Source organism: Pteropus alecto, unplaced genomic scaffold (genome assembly GCF_000325575.1).
Source record: "Pteropus alecto unplaced genomic scaffold, ASM32557v1 scaffold400, whole genome shotgun sequence".
Classification (NCBI taxonomy): domain Eukaryota; kingdom Metazoa; phylum Chordata; class Mammalia; order Chiroptera; family Pteropodidae; genus Pteropus; species Pteropus alecto.
Genome location: NW_006430045.1, coordinates 492,882 through 506,893, shown reverse-complemented (window position 1 = coordinate 506,893; position 14,012 = coordinate 492,882). Strand labels below are relative to the sequence as shown.

At 46.7% G+C, this 14,012-nt stretch overlaps 2 protein-coding genes across 9 annotated transcripts in view; one reads left to right on the top strand and one right to left on the bottom strand.

Annotated features, from left to right (window-relative positions):
- The window catches only part of CLIC1 (chloride intracellular channel 1), a 4,901-nt gene extending 2,165 nt beyond the window's left edge, over nucleotides 1–2,736 (bottom strand). The window contains 3 exon segments of the mRNA XM_006904643.3: nucleotides 1–50; nucleotides 249–358; nucleotides 2,454–2,736. The exon segment at nucleotides 1–50 is cut by the window's left edge and continues 37 nt beyond it. Of these exon segments, the coding sequence (XP_006904705.1) occupies nucleotides 1–50; nucleotides 249–358; nucleotides 2,454–2,492 (199 nt within the window). The 5' untranslated portion in view covers nucleotides 2,493–2,736.
- Nucleotides 715–14,012, top strand: part of MSH5 (mutS homolog 5) — a 20,035-nt gene continuing 6,737 nt past the window's right edge. The window contains exons 1-12 of one of the 8 annotated variants that reach the window (XM_015589138.2): nucleotides 6,015–6,162; nucleotides 6,457–6,610; nucleotides 6,855–6,978; nucleotides 7,449–7,523; nucleotides 7,708–7,770; nucleotides 8,234–8,355; nucleotides 8,503–8,612; nucleotides 8,903–8,938; nucleotides 9,260–9,342; nucleotides 10,298–10,343; nucleotides 13,147–13,285; nucleotides 13,414–13,476. In XM_015589138.2, the coding sequence (XP_015444624.1) occupies nucleotides 6,470–6,610; nucleotides 6,855–6,978; nucleotides 7,449–7,523; nucleotides 7,708–7,770; nucleotides 8,234–8,355; nucleotides 8,503–8,612; nucleotides 8,903–8,938; nucleotides 9,260–9,342; nucleotides 10,298–10,343; nucleotides 13,147–13,285; nucleotides 13,414–13,476 (1,002 nt within the window). In that variant the 5' untranslated portion in view covers nucleotides 6,015–6,162; nucleotides 6,457–6,469. Of the gene's footprint in view, nucleotides 1,282–6,014; nucleotides 6,163–6,456; nucleotides 6,611–6,854; nucleotides 6,979–7,442; nucleotides 7,524–7,707; nucleotides 7,771–8,233; nucleotides 8,356–8,455; nucleotides 8,613–8,902; nucleotides 8,939–9,259; nucleotides 9,343–10,297; nucleotides 10,344–13,146; nucleotides 13,286–13,413; nucleotides 13,477–14,012 lie in introns of those variants that run through there. The other 7 variants (XM_006904642.3, XM_025045908.1, XM_015589142.2 and 4 more) reach the window with 7 other exon arrangements.

The following is a 14,012-nucleotide window of genomic DNA, read 5'->3' as shown; positions in this document are numbered from 1 at the left end:
AAAATGGGAGCTGCCCTCCTGGGCACAACTTCTGTACAGTCTCAGTTCGCCTAGAGGAGAGGCCAGGCATCAGGACAGGTAAAGGGGGTCAGGCAGAACCAGAAAGGGAAGATGAGGGATGTGGGAAGAGAAAGGGGCTCTGGGTAGAAGGAAAAAAAAGTTCAGGATAGAAAGACGCGGGTGGCTGAATGTGTGCATAAGTACATGTAAATACAAGGGGGTGTTCAAAGGAAGAGAAGTAGGCCCACCTCTTTGTGTCAACGGTGGTGACGTTGAAGGTGACTCCCTTGAGCCAGAGCACCATGAACAGTCTCTGGGAGAAGGGACAGTTCCCAATCTTGGCCCCATCACTGCCAGCCTGAAAAGCAACCCCCACCCCCAAAGTTAGGCCTGGTGCACCCTGCCCATCTCCAGGCCATTCTCAGCATCTCCTACTCCTATACCTGGTTGTTTTCTGCCTAGTCATGACGCACACTCAGACTCTCCACTGAAAGCTCCCTCTAGAACTGGGCTCTCCACTGTGGGGCTGGGTCAAACCTAGGGCAGATCAGTGGGAACCTTTTCTTCAAAGGTCGGCTTCTGATTCCCCAGAGTTGAGGACAGACAGGAGGTAAGCAGAGGGAATGGACTGTGGAGAAGTTAGAGGATATGGACCCTAGAGAAGAAATACTAACAGTAGTGTAGTTAGTTTTCTATGTGTTATTCTAAGCACCTTACATACAAAAAACTCATTTAATTCTCACATCAACTCATGAAATAGCCCCTAGAGAGGAATTTTGGTGAGGCCAGAGTTGTAGGGTAGATGCCTGGATTCCCTGGTCCCAGAATGGAGTAGAGCCTGAGGACAGGGGTGGTGGGAAGAGTTTGGAAACCAGAGCCCTGGTTCTTCATACCTCCACCCAAGCTGTTTCTGGGCAGCTAGGTGGGGAGTCTAGCGGCTCAGAGCCTCACTCTAGAGATGTAGAAGGCCTTGCCGAGAGGGGCTGCCCTCTAATTGGCAATTGGTGACCTCATCTCCCAAAGGACACCTCCCCCTAGGCTGAGGGTGATTCATCTCACAGTGTCTCCAGCCTCAGCAACTTCCTTCCTGGCAAAGAGTGGGGGGCAGGGACCTGTGAAACTGAGGACTGGGCATCAAAGGCCACCTCTCCCTTCCCGGACATTGCGTGAGGAGGTCTCCCAGGCTCAAGTCCTCAGGCTCCAGATAATACTCCTCATAGAGGACCCAAAGCCAGAATCTCTGCAGCCAGGCCTCACCCAGGAGTAAAAATATCTCTTGAGGCAAGTGTGAGAGTGAGGTGGGGACCACACCTAAGGGGGCGGACCCAGGCATTTCACTGGGCTTGGGGAGAGGAATGGCTACTAGAGTAGCACAGCATAAAGGAGAGAGAGAAACAGGCAGGAAGAGACAAAGACAATATGAACAAAAGAGGGGAAGTGGAGAAAAAGGAAGCAGGAAAGTGAAAGTGGGAGAGAATGTGCAAAAAAGAAGACACAGAGGGGAGGCTGTCAAAGGGAGGGAGGGGCACAGAGATGAAGTCCAGAGAGGGGAGAGATGCAGCGCTAGTGGGAAAGGGAGCAGGGCAAAAACAGTGAAGACCCGAAACTGTGGTTTTGATACTCAAATGCCATGACTACCTCTCCTCATCTACCCACACACAGAAGGGAATTGGGGCAACTCTTTCCTGCTTCTACAACCCCCAAACCCTAAATGCCCTAAACCTAGCTCCCCTCTTCCTTCTGCTTTTCTTACCTGGCTTTCAGGTAGCCACAGCTAAACTCCCATCTCCTCACCTCCCTTTCTCTCCCTTTCTCAGACCCCTGGACATGCTTCTCCACCCATTGCCTTTTCAGCTCTGCTTCTTGAACTCCACTCCCACTCTCCCTTCTCCTTCCACCCTACCAATTCTTTCCAATTGACCTCCTCCCACTCCCAGGCCACCGTACCACACCTTCTGAAACCTTTCCCTCGAAACCTCGGGCCCCACACACAAACCCACACACACACTTCTCCAAGTCTCCCCACCCGTACCCCTCACCCTCTGATCTCACAGGACCACAGGTCCTGATGTTTCCCTCTGTCCCTCCCAAACCGTGTTGGACTCTAGCTGTCCCTTCTCTCCCCCTCCTTCCGTGAACTTGTTCCCCCCACCCCAGTCATCTTCTCCACTCCCCGGAACCCTCTTTTCTCTATCTTGCGGTCCTTTAGGCTGCTGGAAACTTGCACTTTTTCAAACTTTTAAGGGTTGAGTCTAGAATTCTCATTATCTGCACACAGGTCAATTGTCTTCTCCAGAACCAGCACCACCCCCAATCCCAAAGACTGCACGTGGGGTTGGGGGTGGTGGGTAGGAAGGGAAGAGATTTGGGGAGTTAAGGCTAGAGCTGGAGAAAGGTGAGAGCTGCCTTTCAGGAGTTCAGAGGGTGGACTAAGGAAAAGAAGATGTTTTTACCTTAACGAACAATTCGACCTGCGGTTGTTCTTCAGCCATGGTTGCGACGGGGACCAGGAAGCGGCAGTCGCTGGGGGAACTGGGAGGGGCCCGGGCCAGGGAAGGCGGGTCTCACAAGCAGAGATTCTCTCCCTCAAAGCTAGGACTGTCTCCTCAGAGCAACACAAGCCCGATAAGACCCGTTCGCTCCAGACACAACCTACCCACCAGCTCAGCGTCCCCACACCCAGTTGCTTCAGCTCGATCCCCTTGCCAGGCTGGATCAGGGAACTGGCTGACTCACTGACCGGCCCCGCCCTGAACCTGGGGAGGGGACAGGAGAGGGGAGGGACCCGACGTTCAGGCAGTGGACCTGGAGGAGAGATCCTCAGGTCTCCCGGAAGATAAAGAGAGGGTGTTAAAGTGAGGGAATCCTAGAGGTCTCCTTGTTTCTCCTCCAGTCTCCTTGAACACAGGAGTTTATTTCTGCCTCAGTTTCCCTACTTCATTAATCAGAGGACTCTCTCACTCTGCCTTCACACTAGAAACTTGATACCAACTGGTTGGGCCCACCCATGAAGACTCACAGAGAATTTTAGGATGGGAAAGAGGTTGTTTCTTTTACTACATTCCTTCCAGATTTCAGTCAAAATTCTGGGTTGCTAAGACTGTGTTCCAGGAGAACTTGGAAGTGAAAGCTGGGATTGGGAGAAGAGAGTAGTGAAAAGTAGGGCAGGGGATGGGTAGGGAGACAATCAGGCCTGTGCTAGGGAAACAGGAAGCTGAGCATACCTCATCACTTGAAGGAGGTACGCTCTCCCTGTATAGTCTGGTCATCTTTAATGCTTCCACTTTGGACCCCAATACAGGGCCCCTTCCTGTGCCCCTTTGCCTTTTTCTTTTTTCTTTTTAAAAACAAAAAACAAAAACAAAAAACCATCTATTTTTCTTTTTAAAAACAAAAAACAAAAACAAAAAAACATCTAACAGCACCTGGTCTTCCTAGGTTGTCTCCCATCCGAGTACTAACCAATGTCTTCCTAGGTGGTCTCCCATCCGAGTACTAACCAATCCCGACCCTGCTTAGCTTCCGAATCAGACGGAATCGGGCTTGTTCAGGGTGGCCTGGTCGTAGGCTCCCTTCCCTTTTTCTTACTGAAGTTTGCTTTGGAGATGGAGCAGAAGGGTGGAGTTATTTTGGCCCCAGGAATCCTAAAGGGTACTCTCAAGGGTAAAAAGCAAAGAACAGACAGAATAGAGTGAGTAGAGTCTTTGGGTACACAAATAAAGAAGTGAAGAGAACAGAAGAAGAATAGCTCTCTCCCTTCCCATTGATTTTGGAGTTGTATCAAGCTATGATCTGCTGAAAAATAGCCCAAGTATATGTTCTCCAAACTAGACATAGTCTAGCTTCCATATCTTGAATCTCCTATCCAACTATCCCTTCTCTTTCTTCCTCATCGCCTTCTAACAAGAGATCTACAGTTTTTTTCCACCAGAAAAACTTGGTGGAGTGCAAGGACATAGGAGCAAAACAGAGCTTGAAACTTAAAAAGAGAGGGAGAGACTTGGGGGAAGAGTCGGGTAGAATGACAAGATGTGCTGCTGGAAACCAACAGTTAGTGGTTTCCTCTCATTCTTCCTCTTCTGTGGGTTTTTACCTCCTTGGGGAAAAGCCTATCTCTTTCCTCCCCAGAGAGAGGATGCATATATTTGGTGTTTGCTTCTTTGAATTGTAACATCCTATAAAGATATAGAATGATTCCATGAGTATGTGTGTGTACGGGGTGACCCTCAAAATCTGCAAACAGGACCCCTTCCATCTGAGGATGGGGTGGGGGGTATCAAAGCAGCCCTACTTCCCAGGGTCCTCTTCTGCTCCAACTCGTCAGTGTCCACCAGAGAATCTGCCCTGCAAAGATGTCCCCTCTGGGAAAAGCCTCAGGCAAGTGGGGTCAGCCCTGAGCTCAAACAGGTTTGGCAGCTTCTCCCCTGCCTCTTTTCTTTCTTACAGCTTTATAGCTATAGCTGCCTTATTCATCAATATTGACTTTGGCTGGATGGCATGGCTACCCATAAGGTATTTTGCCTTAATTTCCCAGATGACATGTGATGCTGCTCTCTCCTGGTACCATCCAGCAGTGTCCCATGGCTTTAAAGCCAGGGGTTGCACCCCCAAATCCTGCATCAGAGAAGTCTCCTTCCCATTTCATCTCCTTGCCCCTGCTTTTCTCCTATCTCAATATCTCCCCTTTCCTTTTCTGAGCAGGCCTCTTTCCATTCCCTCCCCTTCCTGGGTTTGGTAAACCAGTCCCTCCCTAATCTCTTCTCACCCCAGATTGGAAGGTGTGTCCCTTCCAGACACTCCTTAGAGCTATCACCAGCCTCCTCCAGGTTTCCATAGTGCTAGTAGTGCTAAACAGTTTGTCTAGGGTAACCATTAACTTTGCCTTTAGCTCACTCCCCTACCTTTCTCCCTAGAGGAGATTTTCCAATCATTGTTTAGCAGAGCCAGGTTACCTTGCCATCTTTCCCAAAGTTTTGAGCGAGATCTCCCCATCTCAGGGTACCCAGAACAAAGCTGGAAGATGTACTTTAAGAGATCTGTTTTTTAAAGTATAAGTTGGTTTCTGTTTCACAATTTCCTTGTTTTTCCTACACACACACACACACACATTTATTTCTATTGTACTCGTCTCTCTCTCTCTCTCTCTCTCTCTCTCTCTCTCTCTCAAGTTAGCTTCATGTAGCCTGGACTTAATTTTGTTCACTATTTTGAGTATACCACCTGGCCCAGAGTAGGCACTAAATAGTTGTTGAAGGAGTGAATGACTTCTCTCTGTCCCCAGGATGCACGTGCCTGCCCAAGGGTATGGGCATGTCCCAACAGGGGTGTTGGTGTTATCATGTCCACTCTCTGCTTTGATGCTTTCATCTCCTCTTGGGGGCCTGAAATTGTAAATTAGGCTCTGTAGTACCCTTGTGGGCGTGGTCATACATTGTACGCAGGAAACCGGCAAAGGAGGGTTTCAATAAGTCTCACTTCTTATTTCTGCTTATTTATTTAAAACACTCACGTTGCTCTTACTATGTTTGCCAGGCACTGTTTTAAGCTCTTCTAAATATTAACTCAGGTACAAATATTAACTTAGAGTTGTTGGCACAAGTTGAATTAATGTTGCTTATCTCCACTCTCCGGAGGAAAAAAAGAAAACGCGCCTCTGGCCCTTTAAGATCATCCCCTCGCCAGGTTGCCGCCCCCGTCCCCCGCCCCTGCAACTCCCCTAGACCTGTTCCTGTGCCTTAGACTCGAGCTCTGCTTGACTTTCTCACAGGCTCCACCCACGTCAATCAATGCCCAGAAACCCTGAGGGCCAGAAGTCGAGGGGCTAAACAACCGCAGAGGGCGGGAAGTTTGAACATTTTTGGCACTGCCCCGTATACGAATAGGCCAATCAGCGTCCGGCATCTCATCAAGTGCGGTTCTCCCTCCCGGGTCTTGCCCTCGTAGGCTTTCCAGGCGGAATCCGGGCCTCTCCGACCAATAGCGGCTAAGAGGGCGGGGCGTGTGCGCGTGCGCCCTGTCTTTGCGCCGGCGCGCACTTCCCGCAGCATCTTGGCTGTTAGTGACGTGGTCTCGCGCTCGTCGCGGTCCTGGTGTCTGAAAACGCGGGAAAACTCTGCGAGTTATCCGCAACTGGGGTGGGGAAGTCGAAAGCATAGGGCTGCGGTAATGGGGGTGCGGTTGACAGGGGCGGTACAGGGGACGTGCACAACTCGCCCCACGTAGCCCTCAGACCGTCTCCATCCAACTGCGACCTCGGCGTGACAGGAATGGCGGGAGGGGGGGCGGAGTTTTCCAGTCTGTACGCCAGCGAGTTACCTGAGAAGTCACCTCTCTAAACGCCCCATAGATGTTGAGAACAAAATGTGACCACTCTCTCGCCTCAGCCCTCTCCCACCTTCCCAGCCGCCTCTTAATGAACGCTTCCTCCTGAATCGCCTTCATTTTCCGCATCCGCAGAGCCTCTCAGGTCATGGCCTCCTTGGGAGCGACCGTAGACAGGACGCCGCAGGGACCGGGACTCGGGGCGGCGGCGGCAAGCTGTCCCAGCCCGGCCCCAGTGCCGGATCTTGGGGAGGCAGAGGAGGAGGACGATGCGGAGGAGCAGGCGGAGGTCTCTAGGACGGCGAGGTTCAGGGAGCGTGAGCTCGAATGAATCGAGAATGGGGAGTTGACTGGATGTTAGGGTGTTAGGATAAAAAGGGGCGGGGAAGAAGAGCTGGGGTTTGTTTCACATGTACTGAAGGGGGATGATGATGCTTTTCTCAGAGATTTGAGAAAATGATGAAAAATAAGGCACGGCACAACCCTGCACTTAGGAGTGGTTCAGATACTGGTTTTTATTTCCTTGCGGACAGATCCACCTGTGTGTGCTGTGGAATTCAGGCTACTTGGGCATTGCCTACTATGACACTAGTGACTACACCATCCACTTTATGCCAGATGCCCCAGACCACGAGAGCCTCAAGCTTCTCCAGAGAGGTGGGGACATAACCAGTAATTCCTCTACTCTGGGGTTGGAAGTGTCTTTCACTCATATGTCCTTACCTGACTCAATTGGTTTTATTAGTTGACTTCTAGAAGACTGTTGTTTTTAGGAATTCGTTTTATTATTCAACAAATACTTATTAGGTGTTTACAGTGTATCAGATGCTGGAGATGTAGTCCTGAGCAAATCAATCATGTCTGTCCTCTAGAGGTTTATAGTCTAATGACAGTTTCCAGGGCACCCCTATTCCCTCTCACCACCCTACCAGTCTTACTATTAACTAATTCTCATGCCTGACTTCTACTTATGCTCCCAGTGTGTGGGGCACTCCCTACTCTTGGAGGGAGGAAATAAATTTTTGAGGTGTGGAGGGGAGATAGCAAGGGGAACGCTATGTTTCCTCTTAGCCAAAGGATAAAGATCCTTTAACTCATTTGGTTTCCATTCTCCTTCCAAGTTCTAGATGAAATCAACCCCCAGTCTGTTGTTACGAGTGCCAAACAGGATGAGAATATGACTCAGTTTCTGGAGAAGCTTGGTAAGGACTGAATAAGGCTGAGAGGGAAAATGAGGAAGGACTAAAGTATGGAATATTACAGGAGACTAAAGGGTCTTGGAGGGAGGTAGAATCAGGAAGCCAGAACTGGGTGAGAGGGAAGGTGGGACAGAGGCAGAACGACTAAAATTTACAGACTAATGGCCTTTCTTTGCCTTCCTGACAGCCTCCCAGGAGCACAGAGAGCCTAAGAGACCTGAAATTATATTTTTGCCAAATGTGGATTTTGGTATCTCTTTGCTTTGCTGAATCCCCCATCCCAGTTTCCTAACCCTTTCTCTTAATTCCACCCCCATCATTAGAGGTCTCCCCTCAACCTTACCTCATCCTAAACTTTTGTTTGTATTCTCCAAGCCCCAAGACCAATCTCCTTAGGATCTCTCCTGCTCCCTATCCTTTAATAATAGCAGCTTATTATGAAACCTCCCCAATTCCAGACAAATATCTTACCCTCCTGAGCCATTTATTTTTCTCAGGTTGTGATCTGAGCCAAATATCTTTATACCATATGTAAAATAAAGAGAGAATTAAACTAAGAGTCTGAAAATTTGGTTCCTGTTTCAGCTTTCCATTAACTGCCTGTGCGAGCTTGGCAAGTTAGATGATCTCTTTTGTTTCTATTGTCTCATTCTTAAATTGGGGTGAAAAACTGGGCTACAAGACCTTTTTCTCCCATGCCTCCCCAAAAATAGGTCTGGAGATAAGCAAACAACGTCTTCTTTCTGGAAACTACTCATTCATCCCAGACTCCATGACCACCACTGAGAAAATTCTCTTCCTCTCATCCATCATTCCTTTTGACTGCCTCCTCACGGTGAGATGGGTCCTGGGAGATAAGGGCACAAGCACCCCAGTCTTTGGGTTGAGTTTTGAGAGGTACTAGAAAAATAATAATTTTTCCTGGTGTTGTCCAGGCTCTGGGATATTGAGATTTACCCCAGATGCAATACTGATCTCCCAGGTTCGAGCACTTGGAGGGCTGCTCAAGTTCATGGGTCGAAGAAGGATTGGGGTTGAACTGGAAGACTATAACGTCAGCGTTCCCATCCTGGGCTTTAAGAAATTTGTGTTGTACGTGATTTACCCTAACCTCAACCAAAGTAAGGTGGTGTTGGAAGCCCTGAATAGTAAGACAGGGTTAGAGTAGCGGGTGGGTGGCGGTACGGGTAGGAGTGGTAGGTGGGCAGTGACCTATCAGGTAAAGTGATCTAGGACACACAGGAGCACCTGAGGGGATGTGGAGCTCTGGGGAGAAGACAGATAGTATTCTGGGAGGTGGGGCAAAGAGGGTGGAATTTAGGAATGAACTCAGATCTCTCATACCTCAGCCATCTTCCCTTCTGCTTGTTTTCTGTCCTCAGGGCCCATTTGGTAAGCATAGATCAAGACACTTACAGGTAAGAAGATGGAAATGTCTTCTCTGGGGAGGGAGAAGGATTATGCCTAATGCTCTAATAACCCTAATGAGGCTCCAGTTTCTTTAATCCTGGGGCTATTAAGATCCCTCTTCCTGAAGGAAAAGGAAGGGGGAGTGAGGGGAAGAGAGGAAGAAAAGCACAAAGTTGTCACTCTTCTTTTCCAAAGGGAGAAACTGAGGCAGAAGTGAGGGACAAACCTTACATTAAGAATTGATCTCAGGAGGATGGTCTCAATTCCCATTTTCTCAATTCCTTTTAAAAGTCCAAGTTACCCCGAACTCTCCCATTTCTCCCTGACAGTGTTCTGCAGATATTTAAGAGTGAGTCTCACCCCTCGGTGTATAAAGTGGCCAGCGGACTGAAGGAGGGGCTCAGCCTTTTTGGTATGTGTGCCCATCCGTCCCTCATCCTACACTACAAAAGCTTTCCAGAAAAGTGGCTGCCTCCAAAGATATATTCCAGGCCCTCTCTTCCCACTTCACTTGCATTGCTAGATGTCTCTTCCACTCCAAACCAGCTTTCTTATCTTCTTTGTACACTCCCTAAACTTGGGCATCCCCCCTACCCTATAATTGTCCATTGATATTCATTGTCCAATGACATTCATTGACATATTATCTCTTACTTTACCACTCCATGTTTATTCCTTGGGTTTGTATGAATGTTTCCACTAGTTGTGTACTGGTCTAGGGACTTTGGGAGACCCTATGTATAGAGAAGAGTTAGTAGCTGCGAAACTGCTCATGTTTGATTTGCATAGAATCTTTATCAGTTGTCTCTGGCTTTAGGGTGTACTGGTGACATCGCCCCAAGTATCCACCTGGTTTCACTACACATATCTCAGTGGGTGGTGTCTAGTATTTACATATATGTGTTGGGCTCTTTGTTAGTCTAACTATGCCTACCTATGTATAGAGAAGAGTTAGTAGCTGCGAAACTGCTCATGTTTGATTTGCATAGAATCTTTATCAGTTGTCTCTGGCTTTAGGGTGTACTGGTGACATCGCCCCAAGTATCCACCTGGTTTCACTACACATATCTCAGTGGGTGGTGTCTAGTATTTACATATATGTGTTGGGCTCTTTGTTAGTCTAACAAAGATTTTCTGCATATTTTTCTGGCAGAGTGTTCCAATAAGTGCCCATCCCCTCCCCTAAGCCCATGTAAGGTAATCCTTGCTCAGACCTGGGGCAAGGAGCTGCTGCCTTTGACTGCCTTTGTGTCCTCTATCTGGGGAACACCCCTCAGGGCAGCCTGCCCAACACTAAAACCTCTGACCTGGATGCCTCAGCTTAGACACAGCCACATATTCTTTTCCTTGTCCCCACTCCCCCACAGGAATCCTCAACAGGTGCCGCTGTAAGTGGGGAGAGAAGCTACTCAGGTGAGTGTGTCTCACATACATGCTACAGGCTAATGCATGCAGTCTACAGGCACACTCACCACCCCACATAGTAGTTGTAATAAAAGCAACTGCCCTTTCTAAAATCTTGGCTAAATGCATTTAATCCTTACAACAATCCCATGTGGTAGCTAGTATTATCCTCATTTTATCTGGTCAGCACAGATACACATATACTCATTGATGATCACAGACTTGCATACAAACCAGCAGCAGAAACACAATCACAAAACCCTAATGTCCACATAGTAATATCTTTAATTATAAAAACCACACTTTAAATGTGAGCTATTCTCTGATGACTCAAATTTGTGTCTCTAGTTCAGAGCTTCATATGTAGAATGCTAATTATACATCATTCCTACCTATAATTCCTACAGCTCAAACTCAGAGCATTCAAACTGATACCCATAGAACTTGTTCCTCTTCCTGCATTCTTAATGGCATTACTGGCAGTAGAGCTTCTCAAACTCTGAACCTTGGATTGATGCTGCCCCCTACCCCCATATTCAATTATTCATTAAGGCCTTTTGATTCTATCCTCCAACGTCTCTCTCAGCTATCCCTTCTCCCTCTTTCCGTGGCTCTAATTCTGGCTATCATAATTTCTAACCTGAAGCATTGCATTTGCCTCCAAATTGGACTCTCTGCCTCTACTCTTTTCTTTTTTTCCAATCTACCCTTCATTCTAAAATACCTGTTAATCCAAAACAGAGATATGAGCATGTCACTCCACTTTTTTTTTAAACCTTAAGTTGAAACAAAATAACATAAACCCCAGGAAGCTTCCCCATTAACTGCAGGATGAAGATTAGCATCTTTAGCAATATGATGTTCAGAACCCCTCCCATTCACCCCAATTTTAATTTCCAGGCTTACCTTCCCAAGCTGTTCCTAAATCCTTTCTTACCGAATCCATCCTATATTCCAGTCATTTAAAGCTATCATAGAAACACATCATGCTTCTGTTTATGCTGTTCCCTCTGAAAAGTCTTTCCCCTGTCCTCCACTGACAAAATTTTACATCCTCTTCAAGGTGCAACCCACCTATCTGCACTGTCACATCAATTGGAATTAGCAGTTGGTGAATCTGCCTGCCCTTATAGTTGTGAACTGTGTGCAGTATCCATTCCTTGTACACAGTAGCACTCAATGAGTGAGCACAATACACAAATATAAGCACGCCAGTGACATCATCTCTAAAAACTCAGAGAGGAAACCTTTGCTAGCCTACCAGTGAACAATCTTTTACCCACCTCACCCGCCCTGCAATGTGTGTCTTTTGGAGGTTAATTTATGATCATCTCTGAGGTCATCTCCAGGTAATTGGTGGGTGATTTAATTACACATTCTCCAGTGCTTCAGGTGCAGATCTCAACCAGGGATGAGAAGGAAAGAATTCTCAGTGGATAAGAGAACTGAATTAAAGGTGGGGAGGAATGCAGATTCCCCAGATGGGATCCTCCAGGACATGGAATCATAACCTGAATGATGAACTAAAGACCCAGCTGGCCTAAAGTTGGACAAGACACCAGAAAATTGATTGAATGTCACCATATGCACTAAAGAGCACTGTTCTAGTAGTCTGAAGACCCGAGTTTGAGACCCAGCTTTACTTCTTACTAGCAGTATTACTTTGGACAAGTTGATTACACTCTAAGGGCCTCATTCCTTCAGCTGTAAAATGAGGAAGTTTGGCTTGATTAAATTCTCTCCTGGCACTAGCAATAAACCCCTCGATGTTTTATAAGCAAATTGGCTTGATGAGACTCATGTGCTCTCCCAGGTAAAGATGGGCATTCACAGACTGGCCTACATTGCACTGGGTAGAGCCTTCTGTGGCCAAGGAGCAGAAGTGCCTAACACCTATGCTCCAATCCAACTGAGTCCTCTGCTTCATTCTAACCTCAAGTGTTCTAATCCAGGGTAACTGGCCATAGACTACAGTGTGACATATACATCCTCAGGCCTCAGTGACTCCACATGTTGGCTCTAATACAAAATGGCGTGCCTAATGGCTTGCTCTAATGTAGAAAAGAATCTGTGGTCTCATAGGTCTTTACAGAATCTCACTCTTCATAGCCATAGGGAGATGGGGATGCCCAGAATTGGACAAACACAGCTGAGGCATTTATTTCTATATACTGATTTATTAGGAAATACCTCAGACACAATGTATAAATATTAATAATATTATAAACCTCTGTGTTTCCACTAGCCAATTTAAAAATAAGACAGTGTTATCGAAGCCCTCCTTAAGTGTCCGTCCTCAATCCTTTCTTTTCTGCAGAGTGACCATTGTCTTGAATTGAGGACTTACCATCCACATGGAACAATTATGTACTTTCACTGGAAGCACACAAAAAGACGAATGTCTGTGCTATTACACCCAGAGATACTTTCACAGCTAAATACAGATATACAAACTCACTCTGACTCACCCTCTCCTACTGAGCCACAGAGAGAGCTAGAGCATTGGCATACAAATGCCTCAACACAGTAGTCTCCCTTTAAAATATTGACAAGCTCTATCACATATCTACATGGAATAACACATGGTCATATCCATCAAAATCGTGGTTTACAGACACAGTCCTGCTCAAATCCAGAGATTTTTCACTAGGTATGTGGTAAACACCCCTGCATAGATAGGACACTACTTGACAGTGAGAATACATGTTGCCACATCACCAGGGACTTGTAAATGCACATTTTCACAAATTGAGATCAAGATGTTGAAAACATAGGTAATTTCTGGACTCCTTACCCCAACTCTCACTTCCAGGCTGTGGTTCACACGTCCAACTCAGGACCTGGGGGAACTAAATTCCCGTCTGGACGTCATTCAGTTTTTCTTGCTACCGCAGAACCTGGAAATGGCTCAGATGCTGCATCGGTTGCTGGGTCACATCAAGAATGTGCCTGTGAGCCCGGGGTGGGGGGTGGGCAGGGAGGTGAGGTAGGAGATTGAAGGCCAATACTGGACATAGGGCTTCTTGAGGGACATTAGGATGGGAGAGGGAAAACAGTGGCTATCCCCTTGTCTAACTAGCTGATTCTGAAACGCATGAAGTTGTCCCACACCAAGGTCAGCGACTGGCAGATTCTCTACAAGGTAGGACCTCTGTTCTTGAATCCTAGAAGTTCAGGTTAATCCCATAGCATGTGGTTCTAGACTCTCTGTACTCTAGTCACCCTATCCAACTTTATCCCAACACTTTTTTTAAAGCTTGTGTTGTGGAAATTGTCCAAAATTTAGAATAATAAATGAGTCCCAATGTACCCACCATGCAGCTTCAATACTCTGATCGATGCCAATCTTGTTTCATGTATATCTTCTCCCACTTTCCACTCCTGGATTATTTTGAAACAATTCCCAGCTATCATATCATTTCATCCATAAATATTTCAATGTGATTTGTAAAAGAATATTATTTTTTTAAAACAGAATAACTACCATAATCTTACCTAAAAATTAACATAATTATGTAATACCAACTCTCCGATGTTTAAATTTCTAATCATCTCTTAAACGTCATGATTTTTTTTTTTTTTTGCTGCAGTTTAATTAGGAGCCAAATATGTTCAACATATGGCAATGGGATGATGTCTCTTTAAATCTCTTTTATGGGCTTCTTCTGTGTGTCTTTG